Raw genomic sequence first — 21,091 nt, forward strand, 5'->3', positions numbered from 1 at the left:
CAGTTCATAGCTAATGTCAAAAACAAAAAAAAGGCTGGTGATTGCTGCAGGTCCCGCAGTCTAAACCCCTTCTGAAAATGTGGACTTCCAGACAGGACAATGCAGGGAAAATAGTACAACATGGCGCCCATTCTGATAAATGAGTGACTATGCAATACATGGCCGCATCAAATACTCCAGAACTGGAGCCGGCCTTTACAAGCAGCTGTCTGTCCTAACTAATGGGGAAGTGAGGGGGGGGGGGGGGGAGTATGCCGATTAAATTACCAGAGGATTATTAAACATGCCAGGTGATGAGACATTAGGGTAGCAGAATTAGAAATAGTATGGTGGCAGTGGTGGCTATGGGTTGCCAAGCTAAGTTTCTGGTGGAACATGGGATCGGTGCTCTATAGTGAGGACCCTAAAATGCATTAAAATACTCCGACTCCAGCTTATTTTTCAAATAAGTCCTACACAATAGGACGGACTGAATTAAATATCCAGTGGTGGTAACTATGGATTCTAAATTATGCTGTAAAAAAAGAATAAAAATTTTTTTTACCCCTCCAAATCTAATTAATCATACTGTAATATCCATTAACTTACGTAGTCACAAGAGAATATCTTCCATAGTTTGTCAATGTCACACATACTTGTCTGTTTAGACACTCATGTTTTAATGGAATATTATGAAAAATGTCTTTTGGACATTGGGTAATACGTGCCACCACAATTGACATGCTTCACTTAACAATTCTCTGGCAACTGCTGAAAAAGTCATTTAGCGGTTGAGAAACTGAAAAGATCATGAATCAAAGTCAGTAACTAGCAGTGGCTTGGGGCTTACTACACTCCAAGAGAAATTTGGTAAGTGTACAAAAATTTTAAAATCATTTCAGTTCACCTCTGGATCTTGGCTTAAGTCACTTGTCTAATATAGATTATAGATTCTCCATGAAAAATGTATCCCTCAAACCCATTACTTATAATCTCTTTTGTTCCTACACATTATCCACTTGTACTGCATGGTTTTATGCTGAAGCTGCATCAGTTTAGGCATTTTGAAGCTTTGCCACTTGTTTTACTAGATCTGTCTGGAGAACGAGATAAAAGGATTAATGTGTCGTTCATTGAAACACTTAATGTCCCCTTTTCTGAACTACAATGTCAAACTGATCTTTATTGAAATCCCGTTACGTTCCCTTAAAGGGGTTTAACAGGATTAGAAAAAAAGGATCTGATTTTTTTCCCCCACCAGCAAGTGTAAGAGCTGTAAGGGTATGTTCACGCGGGTCAGATACATATCCCATAAAACGCAGAGATATTCGGCCGAATGTTCACACCAAACGGTGCTTTATTTTGTTGTGTATATTCGTCTGGATTGACTGCTGTGGAAAACGTCTGTCCAGAATAAAAGCGTCCCTGCTAAACGTGTCCCTGCTATTCCAGCTATTGTCCAGGCTTGTGATAGACTATAAAGATCACATGGGACGAAACGTCATCACAGGGGGCAGCCTGGACACAGAGAAGCCGGAAGAACAGGCAGCGCCGCGAGAGACAAGTATCGTATTTTCAGTCTGCGGAATTTGCTGCGATTACACAGCGTAATTGCAGCGAATTCCGCATACAATGGCATTAGTTGTGGAATTTGACATCCCCATTGATATTAAAGGGGCAATTCTGAACCAATGCACAGCAAATCTGCAGCCTAAAATGACATGCCGCAGATTTATAATCCGTACCGCAGGTCGCTTTATGCACGATTCTGTGCCGTTCTTTTCCGCAGCATGTGAATGAGATTTGTTAAAGTCTTATCCACTTTGCTGCTACTGTAAAACATTGCGGATATTCCGCCCGCTACGTATGAACATGCCCTAAGGCCTCACAGGGCACATCAGCTGACGCTGCCGAATGAGGCACCTCATATGACCTAGTACTCGAGGCTTAAAACGTAACTAAACTTGTAAAAAACTTTTGACATGTCCTAGTGACATGTCACAAGTTTTGATCAGTGGGGGTCCGAGCACTGATACCCCCACCGATTGTTAAAACGTGGCGGCAGAAAAGCTCAGGTGAGTGCTGAGCCGCTTTGTTCCTGACCAGCTTTTCTCAGAGCGGTGTATGGGCTCAATAAAAAGTCTACGAGTCCGTAAACCGCTCGCTCGGCTTTCCGAGGAAAACCGATCAGAAACGAAGCAGCACAGCGTAGACTATTGTTTTTTTAGGCAACTGTATGAAAGTGCTATTTGGCCAACGTATTCTATTTTGGCACCATACTGTATTGCACGGTTTGGTATACGTATTTGCACACAGTATGACAGTACACCAAATGGGAAGAGGAGCACCAACAGAAGGTACTGCACATGGCTCCATCCAAAGTAAGGCTGGCCTTGTGTCCAATTTAGAGTTCATTGTATCCTAAATGCAACAGTAAGACTGCCTAATCATCAGCGTAAGCCACACCATTTCCCGACTCTTGTACCTTAACTCATAACGACTGGCCACTGGACGCCTATATAATACCACAGTAAAGGTCTTGGCAGCACTTGACTGTTTATTCATGCGTGACTACTTAACCCCAGTTAGCGTCACCTGCTGATTTTGTTCCTTCTAATGAGTGGTCAAACACTACGCAGCAGGCATGAATAAACGATGATCATACGGCTCACTGAGTGCAAGGCATTGATGCGATAACTAGAAATATTTCACATAAGCATGTCTTTATTCTCCAAATAAAAACCAAAAACTAATAATTATGCACCCATTATGGACTGCTGTAAAAAAATGTTTTGATAGATTAATTTCACCTTTAAACAAGTTTCGGCCTATAGTGATAAAATATAACAATCTGCCGCTTTGTAATATATATTAATTACCCATTTTGTCTCCTTATTCCCGTTTAATGCCCGTTGTACACGACCGAGTGCCACATGGGCCGTTTTTCATGGCGTCTGAGTGGCACCCGATAGTTTTCATAGACCCATTCACTATAGCGGGTGAATCGGGTCCATGAAAACGGACCCGACTTTCCAATCTGTGGAAAGATAGGACAGGTCTTATCTTTCCATGGATCACGGACAGGAGCCAGCCGGCACACAGGGCCGTGTGCATGAGGCATTACTCCTGTTTGTATTTATCACTAGTGCTCAGAATTATGGGGGTAACTAGTCGACCATGAGTACAAACAGTCTCCTCTGTAGTCAGAATTTATCAGTAAAAATTCTGCTTAAAGCGTACCTCCACTTTCACTGAAAAACAATTATAGTGCAGGAGTGTGCCAATAATTATTTTTCTAAATCACTTGAATCACCAATTCTGCTTCTAGCAGCAGAACAAACTGTGTAAAGTTCGTGCTTCCGGCGGCTCTTCAGTAGATGACAGAACATTTTGCTCGTCTCCATGGCTCCCGTATGTAGAACGGCCACCAGCGCTATAATATTCTATAGCGTTGGCGGCCGTTCTACACACAGGAGCCATGGGGATGAGAAAGACGAGGTTTTAGATTGTGACAGGAAGAATAATATTGGCATCTGTGCTATTCTTGCCATCAAATACTATGCAACGCCCAATGGAGGCTACCCGCAAAAGGGTGAGCAGATACTGGTAAAATGATTTCTATAATGAAGGAGTAATGGTAAAACATTTCCACAGAAAATTCTCTGTGCTGAAGATGACACACTTAGGGCCGTTTTTTTGACGTGGAAAACGCACCAAAAAAACGGCTGAAAATGGCTTCCACTGATCTCAATGGGAGGTGGAGGCGTTTTTTTCCCGCGAGCGGAAAAATCGTTCGTTTCGCATGAAGGAGAGGAAACATGCCCTCTCTTCGGGCGTTTACGTCTCTGATATCCCACTGACATCAATGGGAGGCAGAGAAAGCGTATTTCGCTGCGTCATTTGCCCGCGGCGCTCAATGGCCATGGGCGAAAAACGCGCCAAACAGATCAAAATCTGCCTCAAAATTCCAGACGGAATTTTCAGGCAGAATTTTCTGGCTGCAAAAAACTCTGTGTGAACATAGCCTAACAAGGGTGTTTATTCAATGAGATCTATTTACACCAAAAACATAAGCACTGAACTACAGACTTGGGGGTATAAGAAGACTGGAATAACAGCTACTTGGACTCCAAATTTCTTTGGTGGGACAAAGGTTCCAAAAAAAGCAAAAATGTATGGCTTCGTTCCCCCTCTGGGTTTTCGTTGCGTTTTTAGCATGCCTTTTTTTAATTGGTTGTTGAACTCACATTAAGGGTAATGAGATTTTACCTACGAAAACAAAAAAAAACACATGCTAAAACCACGTACAAAAACGCACAGTGTGAACCCAGCCTAAGTGCACAGAGCAGGAGAGATAAATATTGCTGGGCATTGCTAGACCCCCTGCACTGGTAGAGTAGACAAGACCATAATTTTACCAACAAAATTAACTAAGGCTCCTCTTATACGGCCCGACGTGGACTGTGTAAACGATTGTAGATCAACGAAACAGCTCTTTGATCGACGCTCGTTTTGCTCCTTTCACAACGAGCTATGTATGGGGATGACCTGTCATTACTCTGATCGCTCGACCCCATACATCTCTATCATGTCGGCAGTACGTCTCACTGTTCACACAGGAAGATGAGCTGCCGACAACTATATTATTTTAATAATAGGAACTCCGGTGTATTTCTCAAAAAGTGATATATTATTAAAGTATAAAATAGGTAGTAACCCAAAATAATATTTAACGTTACACCAGACATTCTTCAGATACGGGTCCAGTCCATGGAGACAGGTATATGGCGCTTATAGCGGTCTCCATGGACTACACCTGTATCTGAAGAACGTCTGGTGTAAGACCGAAACGTTAAATATTATTTTGGGTTACTACCTATTCTATTCTAAAATATCACTTTTTGGGAAATACACCGGCGTGCGAAGTTCCTATTATATATTGGTGTGAAAGCCTACTTGTGCACCACAAAATAACGCGGAGTGCTGAAGGACTAAAACAAGAACGATAATATTTTAGCCTGCATGAACAATACGGTCAGCCGATGAACGAGTGTTTGCTCGTTCATCGGCTGATCGTTGGGCAATTATCGGGTAGGAGCGTTCTGTGGGCGCTCGTTTTACTGATAATTGGCCGTGTAAAAGGGCCTTAAGGTGGCTCTACAATCTCCACTTGTGTTACATTTTTGAGATCTCTATTATGCCCATTTCGTTTCAAAATGCTAGCGTATAGAACGGCACTAATCCTTCTTGGCATGGTTAAAATACTGCAAAAGATTGACAAGCTGTAGCCAACACATGCTGAAGCACAGACCAGCCCCGGGACCTGATCAGTCGAGCAGCCTCTGTGCAGATGTTCTAATAGTGTATTACAATACCGTGTTTTAATGACTAAGGGTCTTTGACTAAGCGAGCAGAACCGGTTCCAGCATTGTAATTTCTTTCACAATATCTCATTCAAAGTCATTGCATTTATAGCTGCAAACAGATCCCAGGAAGCACAAATTGGTGTGTGTTATTTTTGGTTACCATGTATTGCAGTAAATAAAATACACCCAAATGCCGTGTAAAAAACCATGCTGTAATTCCATCTAAGAGTTCCTGTGACATTATTAAAGCGTTCAGCGTTTTGTTGCTGTGGTTTAGGATATCACCAGATACCCCCAGTGGAATTTACAGTCTTATTACAGGCAGCGGGGTGTACATTATGATCTGTGGATGCGGACAGTGAGTGAATACTATGCTGCATAAGAATTGTTGTAAAATCTCCCAGAGAGCTGGGGTGCAGATTCATTACACAGGCGCTCCTTGTGGAGACTCGTACCTCTACTTTGTGTAAGTGCGGAGAGTTGCTTTTCCCTCAGTACTAAAAATAACTGCTAAATCATGACACTTCAGTCCAAATGAGCAATCCAAGGAAAACAAAAGTATTTATTAACCATGGAGTAAAATGAGGGAGAAAAAGGGAAGTATTACAATTTTCAAAGCCACTTAATCTACACACATTATGGCAATGAATTGAAAATCCAGGGCTCTTTAAAGGTCCAGCATGTCTATTAATAGGGTAAAGTTCTGAATCCAACCAATTTCTGAATTCATTTGAAATATTATATTTCACAAAAGTTTAACCCAATAGTTAATATCCTCACTAACTTAAAGGGCATCTGTCAGTGGTTTTGAGCTCTCCAAACTGCTGACTGTTCTCTATAGTGGAAGGGGAGGCAGTGTAACGATACCTGTCGTGTCAGTCATGCAAGTGGCATGACCGAGAAATCAACCTTTATTTCCCACCCGCTGCCACAAGTGCCACTGTGGCAACCACTTCATGTTCACGTGCTCCTGGCTCTTCTGAGAGGATGCCGCCAGCCCCTCCCCTCTGTTCTTAGTGATGGCTCAAGCGATCCCCTGATTGGACACTAAAGCCGTCACTCATAGTAGAGTGTGGCACTTAAGAAGGGAGTGCCAGGTTTTCCAGTCATAAGCAGTTGATGGCCTATCCTCAGGATATCTGATCGATGGGGGCCCGATTCCCGGCATCCCCGCCAATCAGCTGTTTTGTACATACGGGCGCTGCTTCCCCTTCACTAGTGCCACTGCTTGTACTGTGAATTTCCGACACACTTGTAGCGGCAGTTCTCAGTGTTACAGCCTTCTTCCATTCACTTGAATGGGAGGAGGCTGTAATATTGTGAACCGCCACTACAAATGTGTCAGCGATTAACAGTGCAAACAGATAAGGAATGAAGGAGAAGAAGAGCTTGTACGAGCGCTACGGCCCCTTTAAAACAGCTGATCAGCAGGAGTGTCAGGAGTTTGACTCCCACCGTTCAGATATTGATGGTCTATACTGAGGATAGGCCATCAATTTCTTATGACTGGAAAACCCCTTTAAACATTGATTTCTCAGTCACGTAACTTGCATGGCCGCCAAAACAGGTATCATTATACTACCCTCCCCGTCCTCTATATAGCGCTGTCAGCAGTTTTGAGGTCTCCAAACTGTTGACATATTTCCTTTAAGTGTATTGCCAATTTCTTGAGCTTTAGAGCATAAATGTTATTAAAAATAGAAATCACAAGTATTCCTGCAGTTGTAAATGATTCAGGGTAGCCTGTGTTTTTTGGGGGTCTTTTTCCTTCTCTGAATGCCTTCTAAAAATGCATATTTTCACTCTCAATCCCTGCTAATGGGGTGGGCTCGTCCTGGTGTAATGCTAGTACTATATATAGCGCTCGGAGAAAATCAGATGTCTCCCCACTTCTGTTCCAGTGCCGTCTCACAGATTGCAGTCTCACAAACACAAACTGCAGCTGCACCTCCCTCCTCTCGGTCTTATATTAACTGTATTACTCTAGAGGTAAATTTTACTGAAGGGATTTCTGAACATAGGCCGGATTCACACGAGCGTGTTCTGTCCGTGATATACAGTCCATATGTCAGCCGCATTTCCCAGACCGAACACACTGCAGGGAGCCGGGCTCCTAGCATCATAGTTACATATGACGCTAGGTGTCACTGCCTCTACGCGGAACTACTGTCCCGTACTGAAAACATGATTACAGTACGGGACAGTTTTCCCGCAGCGAGGCACTGACACCTAGCGTCGTACATAACTATGATGCTAGGAGCCCGGCTCCCTGCAGTGTGTTCGGTCCGGGAAATGCGGCCAACATATGGACCGTATATATCACGGAACAAACATGCTTGCGTGTGTGAGGCCTTACAGAGAGGAATGGGAAACTACAGGCTACAGACTTTGACCTAATAACATACATTAAAAAGATTCATGTATTAGTGATTTCACGCCCAAAAAAAAAAAAAGTATATTTTAATGACAGTCAAATTTAAACTTTACCATTAAATATTTATTTTAAGGGGATCTTCACTAAAAATCCATTAGTTCTTTTTTAATGTGATTAATGTCCGTTACGGTAGATATGGTGTAAGTGCAGCAAAGCCCTGTTGCCACTTCTTTGCCTCACCTCAGTTCCAACATAATTTTGAGCTGAAGACCTAAGTAATCTGAGACAGGCTGATTTTAGGAAAATAGAAGAGGTTTGGACCCTTGGTAGCTGGCAGGCCTGATACAACAAATTGAAAAACAAATGCCAGAGGCAAAAATGGCCCTATTTCCCAACTACCAATAGAACTGTTACATTTTAAATATAATCTTTATTATGCTATTGCAGCAAACAGACAAAACCAACATGAATGTTTAAAATTCTCAATGCATGGATTGGGTCAGCAGCCGTTAGTGGCTGTAACAGTGTACAGGTGTGCTCGCCGTCTATAGCTGCAGACAGGCAGAGTCAGGAGGCCGTTGATAACAGCAAAGGACTCCTAGGCAGTTAAGTTGTAAATTGTTAAATTGTAAAACCCTAAGTTCCAGCATGTATTTAAATTAGATAGAGAGCCCCCCCCCCCCCGACATGTTTCGCTACGTATGTAGCGTCCTCAGGGGTTCACGGGGCTACTGACGGCGCACCGAGAAATTCTCACTGTTATGGGAATCCTCTGTGACGTATCAGAGGGTGTGTGTATAGATTGAACCAATGGTAGCGAGGGTGGGCGGGAATTACCAACCCCTATTTGAATGGCAGATGAAACAGCCAATAGAATGATTTTAGGGGCAAACTTGTGCTGTAAACTAATTTCCTGGTCTGAAGAGTCCAGATTTCTGTTGTGAAATGCCAAATGGCAAAGACAAGATTTGTTGCAAGAAACCCAAGCATGTATATATTATGTCCACTGTGCATTCTAGTGGTGGTGGGGGTGTCATGTTTGTACGGCACTACAAATCCAACATACATTGGGGGGAAAAAAGTGCGTACAAAAATCTATTGTTGTGCCAAAAATGTGTCAAAAATCATGTAATCAAAAATTTATTTTTATTAAAACACTTCCAAAAAACATTTAAAAACACACTAGAAGGTTTGCCTCATGATACAGGAACAACCTATCACCCATGGCCAAATGTTTAAAGTTATAAACACAAAGAAATAATCACTTTAGAATAATGAATGCATGAGGAGGAAATAAAGAGAAAAAGAGGGTGAAAATAGGGGGATGATAAACACCTTAGTCACCGAAAAGGTCCTAACGCAACCAATAAAGTGATTGTGCAAACAGGATGAATAACTAAAAGATGGCAATACATTCAAAATCAATTTATATTATAATAGGCAGAATATGGTGAGGTCAGTGTACCAAATGTATTTCCATCAAAAATAGTAAAAAGAAAGCGTAGATATAAAAAGCAAATGCTTGGCTTGAATGACCCATGGGCAAGACAGAGTCCCGATGCGTGTCACCGTATATCAAGACTTCGATAATGACACACACTCATGCACACGACCGTAAAAACTCCCGTTATTACGGGTCGTAATTACGACCCCTAATAACGGGCTCATAGACTTCTATTGGCGACGGGTGCCTTCCCGTTTTCTCACGGGAAGGTGCCCGTGCCGTTGAAAAAGATAGAACATGTCCTATTTCAGGCCGTAATAACGGCACGGACAGTCCATAGAAGTCTATGGAGCTCTCGTAATGACGGGTCGCTACATGTGTGCACCCGTCATTACGGCAGCGTTGCTAAGCGACGTCAGTAAATAGTCACTGTCCAGGGAGCTGAAAGAGTTAACTGATCGGCAGTAACTCTTTCAGCACCCTGGACAGTGACTACCGATCAGAATAAACCTGTAAAAAATAAAAATAAAAGACGTTCATACTTACCGACAACTTCCTGCTTCCTCCAGTCCGGTCTCCCGCCCGTTGCCTTGGTGACGCGTCTCTCTCGACATCCGGCCCGACGTCCTGGATGACGTTTCAGGCCATGTGACCGCTGCAGCCAATCACAGGTCAATCACAGGCTGCAGCGGTCACATGGACTGCCGCGTCATCCAGGGATGTCGGGCTGGATGTGAAGAGAGGGACGCGTCACCAAGACAACGGCCGGGTAAGTATGAATTTCTTTAACTTTTATTACAGAAAAGGCTGTCCCTTCTCTCTATCCTGCACTGATAGAGAGAAGGGGCAGCCGATTAGTGCAGTGCTATTTTGCCGCCAAAAACGTGCTCGTAAATACGGGTGGAATACGGGTGACACCGGACCCATATTTACGAGCACGGGTTCGTAAATACTGGTGCAAAACGGGTGGAATACGTGACACCGGACCCGTATTTACGCCAGTATTTACGGGTGGGAAAAAATACGGTCGTGTGCATGAGGCCTATATGTTTTTTAAATGCTACCTTATGAAAACGAATATACGGTTTTTCCAAACTTTGCTGTTATGTTCGAAAGGAGTTCGCTTGAGCCACATGAATTCTTTTATAAGTTCATATTTATATTTTGTAAAGACAAACTAAAAAATGCTCACAATTGTAATCCTGATCGTGTTACAGAAGTAATGAACAGGTTATAGTAAATTGAATACTGGACTAGGACTTGCAGATTGGTGTGAATGGATTTCCTTTATTTACCTAGTAATAGATATTTCTTATGAAACATTATGATAATAAAACAATATCCTTTTTGACAGAATGGTGATTATAAAATATGTAATGGGATTAAGTGATCATTATAAATCCCAGATAGATAAAAATTACATATTAGCTGTTTATATAAAACTAAATATAAGTAAGCTCACTGGCACCATGCATCACATGTCATCAGAAATGAAATACGAGGTGTCACATGCTAAAAGCTACATAAACACTACTGCATATGGTGCTAATTTTAGAGGCACAAAACTTCCCTTCCGTCCGGAATTTTGATGCACAATAACAGTTTTACTAATCCGCTGGATTCATGAGTTATGATGAAATAATGTCAAGATTTACTAGATAAGTAGATCGACATATGAGACCCACTTGAGCCGGCCTGTGATTTTTCTTTCGATTATTTTTCTTTTAATGGTGGTATGTGGAAATGATACGTCAATCACACAAAAAGTCAATGCGGTTATATAATCACTCTACAAATCTAGGGGCTAAAAGAAATTTCTGAATTATTTTACCACTTGAATACATTTTAGAGCAAGGTAATAGATTGTTGTACTATATTAGCTGATACTTTAGGTAAAAAATAATGAAAGAAAGATGTAGCCGTCTTTATCTTGACTTTTAACGCATTAAAGAGGCTCTGTCACCACATTATAAGTGCTCTATCTCCTACATAAGGAGATGGGCGCTGTAATGTAGGTGACAGTAATGCTTTTTATTTAAATAAACGATCTGTTTTCACCACTTTATTAGCGATTTTAGATTTATGCGAATGAGTTGCTTAATGCCCAAGTGGGCGTGTTTTTACTTTAGACCAAGTGGGCGTTGTACAGGGGAGTGTATGATGCTGACCAATCAGCGTCATGCACTCCTCTCCATTCATTTACTCAGCGCATAGGGATGCTTTTAGATCACCATGTGCGGTCTTATACTAACACATTATCGATACTGAAGTGTTTAGACCGTGAATAGACATTCCACGAGATGTCTATTCACAATCCCTGCACTTCGTTATGGTTTCTGTGGTACTTACAGAAGAGCAAGCGTAATCTCGCGAGATTATGCTGTAGATGAGAGGTTACAACGAGATTACGCTTCCTCTGCTGTAACTACCATAGAAACAGTAACGAAGTGCAGAGATTGTGAATATACATCCCGTGGAATGTCTATTCACTGTCTAAACACTTCAGTATCGATAATGTGTTAGTATAAGACAGCACATAGCGATCTAGCAGGATCCCTATGCGCTGACTAAATGAATGGAGAGGAGTGCATGATGCCGATTGGTCAGCATCATACACTCCTCTGTAGAACACCCACTTGGTCTAAAGTAAAAACACGCCCACTTGGGCTTTAAGCAACTCATTCGCATAAATCTAAAATTGCTAATAAAGTATTGAAAACAGAAAGTTTTTTTTTAAATAAAAAGCATTACTGTCACCTACATTATAGCGCCCATCTCCTTATGTAGGAGAAAGGCCACTTATAATATGGGGACAGAGCCTCTTTAAATACACAATGGCAAGATCCTTTATCTTGACTTTTTCAATTACTTTTTAATGGCTTTTGTTGTGTGATATCACGCTGCAGCAAGTTATCAGAGTCAAAATAAAGATGGCTAAATCTGTAGTAAAAAATGTCAGGCTGGGGCTGCAAAAGATTTGGTTTTATCATTGTGGATTAAAAGCATTAAAAATAAAGAGGGAATTTAAAGCTATGAACCATGCCTTAGCTGGCCCCATTGAGAGAAGCCAATTTCTAAAAGTAGTGATGTTGCTGTTAGGAACCCTGATATTGTTGCCATTGGAAGCCTTATAAGCCAGAGCTGTATGTGGTTCTTGGCTTTAGCCAATAGTGGGGGTTTCAACTAAATCTCCACCTTTGCCATTTGACATTTTCGCAAAGTCTTAAGCGATTTCTCTGTACTTCCTAATAAATATGCACACTAAACCAAGTATGCCTGTTTATTTCTATGGGGAGAGGGGAATAAGCTGCTGTCAGACAGCTCTGACAACGGCTTATCTCCTGCGGAAACAAGCGATAGGGTATAATATAAATCAACATGCACGATACTACTTCCCCCACCATCATCTGCCGTTGGCGGTGGCTGGGTGGCACCCATACACATTAGATTGTAGGCGGATACTGCCAAATCTGTCTAGGGATGCACAATGCATCGAAACTTCGATACTGTTTCGATACTCTGCATCCCCAAACGGTTCGATACAGTTATTTCATGTATTTCAATACTTAGCTGTGTGGCCGCACAGCTCCGTATTGTAACACATGAATGTATGAGAGCGAGGCTGCGGCTGTGTGATACAGTCATTGCCGCGCTCCTGAGTCCTGATAACAAGTGCGCGGGTCAGGATGATGTGATGCGGCCGGCGCTGCACTAATGAGCGGCGGCACTGAAAACAGTACACGGCAGGCGCACTACAAAACACCCCTATGTTCTGTCTTCAGTGCCTGAACCGCCGCTCATTAGTGCAGCGCCAGCCGCATCACCTCATGCTGACCGCGCGCGAACTTCCTGTCAGGAGCAGGACAATGGCTGTATTACACAGCCGCAGCCCCGCTCTATTACGGCGGAGATCAGAGAAACCTCTCATCTCTGCCGCTATTCCCGTGAATGCTGAGATCACAGCGGACTGCAGCATTCAGGGGAAAATGAGAAGGGGGGATGCCCCTTGGATCGCGTCACAGGAATCCCTGTGACGCGATTGAGGGACATACCATATATGGGCAGACAGCCCAGGGTCCATTGAAGGACCCCAGGGCCTGTCCTACCATATTTCCTGTTGTTAGGGCATACTTAGGTATGTCCTAACAACTGCCTGTGTACTATCAGTACACAGGCTAATGTACTGTAATATAGATATGTGCCAGAGCATTAAAGTTTAAAAATAAAGTAAAAACAAAGTAATATTAAATTTAAAAAAAATACACATACACCTTTTTTACAATAAACATTAAAATAAGTCTCAATACATAAAATATACACACATTCAGTATTGGCGCGGCCGTAATAACCTGCACAACAATTTTTTTTGCATCATTTATGATGTGTACGCTGTAAAAAAAATATAAAAACGGCTTTCTTTCACTTATTGTGGGGGCACAAGGTGTGATGAATTTAACCTTCATGTGCCTCACATTAATAGTAATTAACCCCATCATGTACCTTACACATTTACCCATTATGACAGAAACATGATGGGGTTAATTACTATTAATGTGAGGCACGTGGAGGTTAAATTCATCATCACACATCGCGCCTCACATCAGAAAATGGAAGAACATTTTTTTTTTTTATTATTATTGTTGGCAAGGTATCGAATTGGTATAGAAATCGCAATACTAAACAAAGTATCGGTATCGAAGTCCAAGTTCTGGTATCGTGACATCCCTAGTTCTGTCTATTGTGTATGGGAAACTTGACTAATATCACCTACAAATTTAAAGTCACTAAGTTATCTTTCTACAACTACCGTATGCTATTTTCCCTTTTAGTTTTTTGGCTACTTTATTATGCACTTTGCACCTGACACATTGGATTTAAGCCTACTATAAAAAATGCTATGTCCGAGCTACACTCCCCGTCATAAAGTATTTACAAATAATAATTATAAATATTTAGATTGTAAGCTCTTAGGCCTCATTCACACGGCAGCTTTTCCCGGCCGGGTGCCGGCCGTTCATAAATCGGCCGGCACCCGGCTGCATTAGGAATAATAGACTCCTAATGGGGCTATTCACACGACCGATTTTTTGACGGCCGGGTAAGCCGGCCGTCAAAAAATAGGACATGCTCTATCTTTGCCCGGGTACCCGGCCCCCATAGAAGTCTATGGGGCCGGGTATTACACAGCCATCACCGGAATGTGTTCCGAGTGATGGCCGGGTTTCCCGGCGCTTGCGCTCTATCTCCTCCTCCTCACAGCGCAGAGTGCATGTGAGGAAGAGGAGTTGATGCCATTCTGACGAATGGCATCGCTGTACACGGTGTGGCAGGGCCGGGGTGTACAGCAGGAGGAAGAGAGCGCTGCGCTGGCTCCCTTCCCCTGCTTGAAAAGCACCCTGGCCCGGCGACACCTTCGATGGCGGCGCTAGCAGCTGCAGCTGCTGCTGCTGCGGCTGCTACTACCGTAGCAACGCCACTATAGCAGAGCGGGGAGGTATCTCCCCGCTCTGCTATGTGCTAGCCGCACTTTAGCTCCTTGAAGGAGCGGAATCCCCGTGTTTTCGGGGATTCCGCTCCTGGACAGAGCGCTTGATGTCTCTGTCCATATCTGGGCAGTGACATCAGGGGAAACTCCTGAAGCGGAATCCCCGAACACATGGGGATTCCCCTTCAGGAGTTGCCACTGATGTCACTGTCCGGATCTGCCCGGCCCGGCACGGATGCAAAACTTAATGCAAACCGGCCGGGCAGAATGGCCGATTTTATCGGCCGGCACTCGGGCTCGGGAACGACCCGTTCGTGTGAATCCCGCCTTATGGGCAGGGATGGCTCTCATTTTGTCTCATTCTTTGTTTTGATTACTTGTCATTTTACTTATTTGTTACTTCCCCAATTGTAAAGCGCTGCAGAATATGTCGGCGCTATATAAAGATTATTATTAGAATTATTAAGAAATACTTTTTTAAATAGTGCTGCAAAAAATAAAAACATAAGATCTAATCCCGAGCTGAACTTCAGTGTGTAATGTGAAAATAACCACATTTGTGCAAATAGCGCAGTACTCTCCAGAGATGACAGATTGCAATGATGTAAATAATTCTGGGAAGATCCGAGTCCAATCATTAGTTCCTTTCTGTGATCAGCTGATGTTTATAGAATAATATTTTTAGTACAAAACACATATTTGAGATCAGCAGGTCTAATAGAGTATTTATTTATTCTCATCATGAATTATAATCAGTGTTTAGTCAGGAAGTACTTATCCTATATTAAATAGGACGAGGCTTCGATGGTGTCAGTAAAGTGAAAAAAAAACAAAACATTTTGTTGAAATTTTTTTATGTAAGCCTATTTTATTTTTCCGTTGACGGAGCTGTGTGAGGGCTTATTTTTTGTGGGTACATTCCATTTTGTGTGGGAAATGAGGTGACCAAATAACAGCATTTCTGGCATTTATTAATTCTTTTTTTTTTATGGCGTTCACCCTGTGGGTAAACTAATATTATTTTGTATTAGTTCATACTCTACTATACCAATTAAGTTTATTTTTATTATTATTTTTGGGGAAAATGGGAAAAGGTTTTTTTACTTTTAATTTTTTTTATATGTATATTTATATTTTTTATATGTCACGGCTTAGTAGGAGCAATGTAGTCTTCATCAGGCCCACAGGCTACCATAACCATCGACACCCCACGACCGTGTCGCAGGGGAAGCCTATGGCCTGTCGGAGTGGGCCGACCCCACTTCCAACAGCTTAGATGCCGATGTTGCTATTGACCGCAGCATTTAAATGGTTAAACAACCGGGATCAGAATCATCTCCGATCCCAGAAGAGCAGGGTGTCAGCTGTAATATACAGCTGACAATAGCAGCGTATTGAGTGGGCTTAGCCCGTGATCATGCTCCATACAAACTCCTCGGCCTACAACGTACATGTACAATGCTTGTTCGTAATTGGGTTAAGTACTCACACAGTTTAATTGAAAGACTGACTTGTAATAGGTTTTCGAACAAGTGAGAAGACACAAGTGAGAACAGTCTGCACACTAATTATTATGTATAACATTTACCACAAGTGACTTCCGTATAAAAGAATCAGAAATAGCAATTATACCTTTGGTAAATTTCACAGAAAAAATGCCATAAATGCCATCGCTGAAACAAAATCCCCAACGGGTCTTGTAGAGATGGACTATGCCTCTTAGGTGTCACACTCAACAATAAACAAACACATAACAGTCAACCTTACATGCTTCTAGTAGGCATAAAGTAGCTGTACTGCGCTTGGCTCTGACTCTCATTGTAAATAAGCATATAAGCTTCTGTCTATCTGACTTATTAGAAGACAGAATGGCTAAATGGCTCTAAATCAATGTCTCCCCAGCTGTTGTAAAACTACAACTCCCCACATACCCCGAGAGATTTTTCTTTACTTTCAATGGATAGATATAATTGCCTAAAGTTACAGACCCAAAACCTGAAGTTACACTACTGAGAGAATGTAATGACATCATTCCCTATATTAGAATAGGAAATAGGAAACGCAGTCAGTCACCAGGACAGGAGACGCGGTCATCAGACCAGGAAACGCGGTCATCAGACCAGGAAACGCGGTCATCAGACCAGGAAACGCGGTCATCAGACCAGGAAACGCAGTCATCAGACCAGGAAACGCAGTCATCAGACCAGGAAACGCAGTCATCAGACCAGGAAACGCAGTCATCAGACCAGGAAACGCAGTCATCAGACCAGGAAACGCAGTCATCAGACCAGGAAACGCAGTCATCAGACCAGGAAACGCAGTCATCAGACCAGGAAACGCAGTCATCACAACAGGAAACGCAGTCATCACAACAGGAAACGCAGTCATCACAACAGGAAACGCAGTCATCACAACAGGAAACGCAGTCATCACAACAGGAAACGCAGTCATCACAACAGGAAACGCAGTCATCACTACAGGAAACGCAGTCATCACAACAGGAAACGCCGTCATCACAACAGGAAACGCCGTCATCACAACAGGAAACGTCGTCATCACAACAGGAAACGTCATCACAACAGGAAACGTCGTCATCACAACAGGAAACGTCGTCATCACAACAGGAAACGTCGTCATTACAACAGGAAACGTCGTCATTACAACAGGAAACGTCGTCATTACAACAGGAAACGTCGTCATTGGTATAGGAAATGTCGTCATTGGTATAGGAAATGTCGTCATTACAACAGGAAATATATTTAGAATAAGGTATGTCATCATTAGAACGGGAAGTGTCATTAGAATAGGAAATGTCATCAAATAAATTAGATTTTGTGGGTGGAAATGTTGTCATGTAGACTTTGTGTATATTCAAGTAACTGAATAAACCAATCTCCCAAATAAATAAATATATATATATATATATATATATATATATATATATATATATATATATATAACACACACACACACACTCCCAGGGTTGAGGTCTACATGATTACATTGTACCTGACAGAAATCCGAGACATTGTCATCAGAATCTCCATCATGTTTTGGGCCTGTGACCTCAAGCGATCATATTTTAGCATAAAAGTAAGATATTAACAAATGGTTTTCAGATTTTTCAAATACATTACTAGACCTTTTATATTTTCTTCAACTGCTTGGTTAGAAGTAGTTACTAATATCTTTAAGATGTGTCCAACTTCATCCACAGTCACTGTGCAGCGGGGATTTATTATAATATGTGCAAATTAAGTTGAAGGTGCAAGCTATCATATAACTGCTGACCTCTCTGTGGTCGCCATCAGCATATATAATCAGTCACCGTACAATGAGCGCGGCAATGAAAGTGGAAGGAGTAAGAAGGAAAGCACTACAGATATCAGGTATGGGGTGTTTATGCTTCAATAAGCACAAGGGAATATCGGTTAGAAAATAATTTTTGATCCCCAAAAGTTTGCTACTTCGCCCGTTTTCATCTAACGCGGTTTCCCAAACCCATCCTCAATGAAGCCCAGCAGGCCATAACTTGAAGATTTTCCATAGAAAAAACACAAGAGCTAATATACGAAATAGTGAACTATTACGTCATTTTTTTTTACGCAGTTTAAGCCAAAGCAAGTGGATGCAAAAAAGAAACATTTACTTCCTTTATGATCCACTCCTGAATTTAAAAAAAAAACAAAAACACACCAACAACTGCATGTGTGAATCTAGCTTAAAGTACTCCTCAAAATATGGTCTGTTGAAATTGAGGACTGGATAGGATAACACGATCGACATCAAAAGCGAAGATTGACGCGCCTTTTACGTATCGGGCTGTGATTGTACTATGTCCCATATTCACCAATTACACAGTGCTACTATACGTATTCGTATAGTGCAAATAAGTAACTATGGGCTTCTGTCACCTCACTGAGCTGGAGGGCAAACATGTGCTACCTTAAAACAAAATGAGGAAAACAGAAGTAATGTTGTAGTTAAAAAAAAAAATGAACAAGAAGAAAAGCAGAACATGAGCTGTAGAAATAATAAGTACGGATGGCTTTTAATTATAGAAACATTAAATCTCTAACACAGGGGCTATTTGTGAAAAGCCCAAAGGTGCCTGAGCTTGTTTGCACAGCTGACCCACTAAAAGCTCCCGATATGTATTTTCTCAGCTCTAGAAGAGAGCATACCTGTTATGGTTTTTGTTTTGACAGGACTGCTGGCATACTCAGACGGCTGATTCGATGCCTGCTTTGCCAAGGGCGTGCTGCCAATTGACACCTCATCCTCCTTCTTCCTCGACAGTGGCATGGCAAGAGGAGCGGATCCCAGCGGCTGAGGAGGGAAAAGCAGAATAAATAAACACGGCAATGTAGTACATTCGGCAGGTGAAAGGTAAAACTGGTATAATTAAGTGTTTAGCAGGTTCACAGGATCGCTGCCAGAGCAGAACCAGAAACAGGAGCCGTCACTGTTTATGCCGTTCAAAAACTGGACTGGTTCTCATGGACTCTCAAAATGAAATGTTCAATCACAGCAGACTCGGTAAAGGTGCACAGATAAAGCTAGTTTATAGGACAGGGTCAATTTGCATCCTTAGACCAACATTCCTTTGTGAAAGTCCGGTAGGAACATCAGAAAACATTTTCCAAACAGATATGCAGTTTTTAAGCGTACTTTCTGAAAAAATCTGGGAAAAATATGACACCCCTAGTCTATCCAAAAGTCATCAATGAAACCACAAGCCATTATAAAAAAATATCACATCCATTTAAGCAGTTACAAATTTACATGCCCTACTAGGGCATATTGACATCATAAAGGGGGGACTCCTGCTAAGTATGAGGGGTTCCCGCTCTGGCAAACCCAGCCAGTCCATTTCAATGGCCAAAACATAATAGTGAATTTCAGTGACCGAAACGTATAACTGGCCACAACTTTGTGTGTGTTTGGGGGTGTTAGAAGCCGGACTGACGTCATTACAAAAATGGGTTATCTTCAGAAGGCAACCCCTTTAACCCTGTTGGCAGATATGTGCAGGTAATTTACTTTATACATGAGAACTACACTGGGATTAAGAAAAGTTGCACTAAAAATAAACTATACAAACACCGGTAGAATATCACTCCAATCATCTTAAATAAGGCTCTGTCCGTATTCGCATCATTTGTTTGTTTTTTAACTCTTTTTATATTAGAGTCAAAATAGTACAAAAGAATCACATATATTGTTGTTATATCAGAGGTAACAGTAACAGCAATAGGTAACAGTACGATATACTGTGTGTATATATATATATATATATATATATATATATATATATATTTCTAAATTATACATAAACACACACACAAACACATACGTAGTAACAATGGCATATACAGTCAATAGGGAGATACACAAGCAATATCGACAGTAGGGTGTATAATAAAAAAAATATAAAATGTTAGCTGTGTGTCCAGGAGGAACTAGAGGAGCAAAATGAGGGAATAAAAAACAGGGTCATAGGCTGACGAGAATCAAATAAAAGGGTAACATAAGAAAGAATAATACGATTTCGACTTTTTTCTTATGTGTATGGTCATCTTTAGAAATATTACAATAGTGATTCAAAGCATAAATGGTCTACAGAGACTCGTGCGGTTACCTGTTGAAGCTGCCGATCACTTTTTCTCTGAGGTTGGTAAAGAAGCCATGTATACAACACTGGGTCAACATTCAGTGCTACACCTTGTATACTCGCCAAAAGCACTGCACCTACAAAAAAAAACACCCAAAAAGGCATTACAATGACACTAAATAATAAAAGGAATATACAACAGTTTAAAAAACGCAGCTTCAGTCAAAGAGATTTTAAACCTAGAAATGACTGAGAATGAGTGAGAAACACATATTCATCAGTATTTAAGACTTTCTACAAGCTCTAAGGGAGAGAAAAAAAAAAGTTGAGTAAAAATATGCCAGGCTGAACTGTTCGCTCATGTCAAAAAGCAGTAACTGGGTATACAATGCAAGTCAATGGCAACAGAATCCAACCGTAGACATCCTGATGCATATTTAGCAGTTTATGATTTTTGCAGTATGTAGTTAAAAAACCATTCACTATATGGCAAAGACATGGTGTAAAGCAACCCCTTGAAATGAATGAATGAATGAATGAATATGACATACAGTATAAAAAAAAACAAAACTTTTTTTTCCCCCTTAATCCTTTGGTTTGTGTCATGGTATTCCCCCAAATACGCTAATCATAAGAACGTTAAACCAACTGATCACCAATTCAATCTTAAATTTTCCACTATAAAGATTTTTTTTAACCATAAGGTATTTTTGCATGGATGCAAAAAAGCAAAAAAACGAATCCCAAAGTCTTCATCTGGGTTTTAGAATATCTATTTAGCCAGTCATACGCATAAAATATCTGTCGGCTGACAGATCCTGATCTCCAC

At 41.5% G+C, this 21,091-nt stretch overlaps 1 protein-coding gene across 2 annotated transcripts in view; it reads right to left on the reverse strand.

The window, feature by feature from the left end:
* VPS13B (vacuolar protein sorting 13 homolog B) overlaps nucleotides 1–21,091 on the reverse strand; it is an 886,671-nt gene that overhangs the window by 450,651 nt on the left and 414,929 nt on the right. For both annotated transcript variants that reach the window (XM_075825953.1, XM_075825951.1), the window contains exons 20-21: nucleotides 20,290–20,399; nucleotides 18,833–18,977 (exon numbers count right to left, since the gene is read on the reverse strand). In XM_075825953.1, coding sequence (XP_075682068.1) covers nucleotides 18,833–18,977; nucleotides 20,290–20,399 — 255 coding nt within the window. The remainder of the gene's footprint in view (nucleotides 1–18,832; nucleotides 18,978–20,289; nucleotides 20,400–21,091) is intronic.

The sequence above is a fragment of the Rhinoderma darwinii genome, chromosome 5 (assembly GCF_050947455.1).
Source record: "Rhinoderma darwinii isolate aRhiDar2 chromosome 5, aRhiDar2.hap1, whole genome shotgun sequence".
Taxonomy (NCBI): domain Eukaryota; kingdom Metazoa; phylum Chordata; class Amphibia; order Anura; family Rhinodermatidae; genus Rhinoderma; species Rhinoderma darwinii.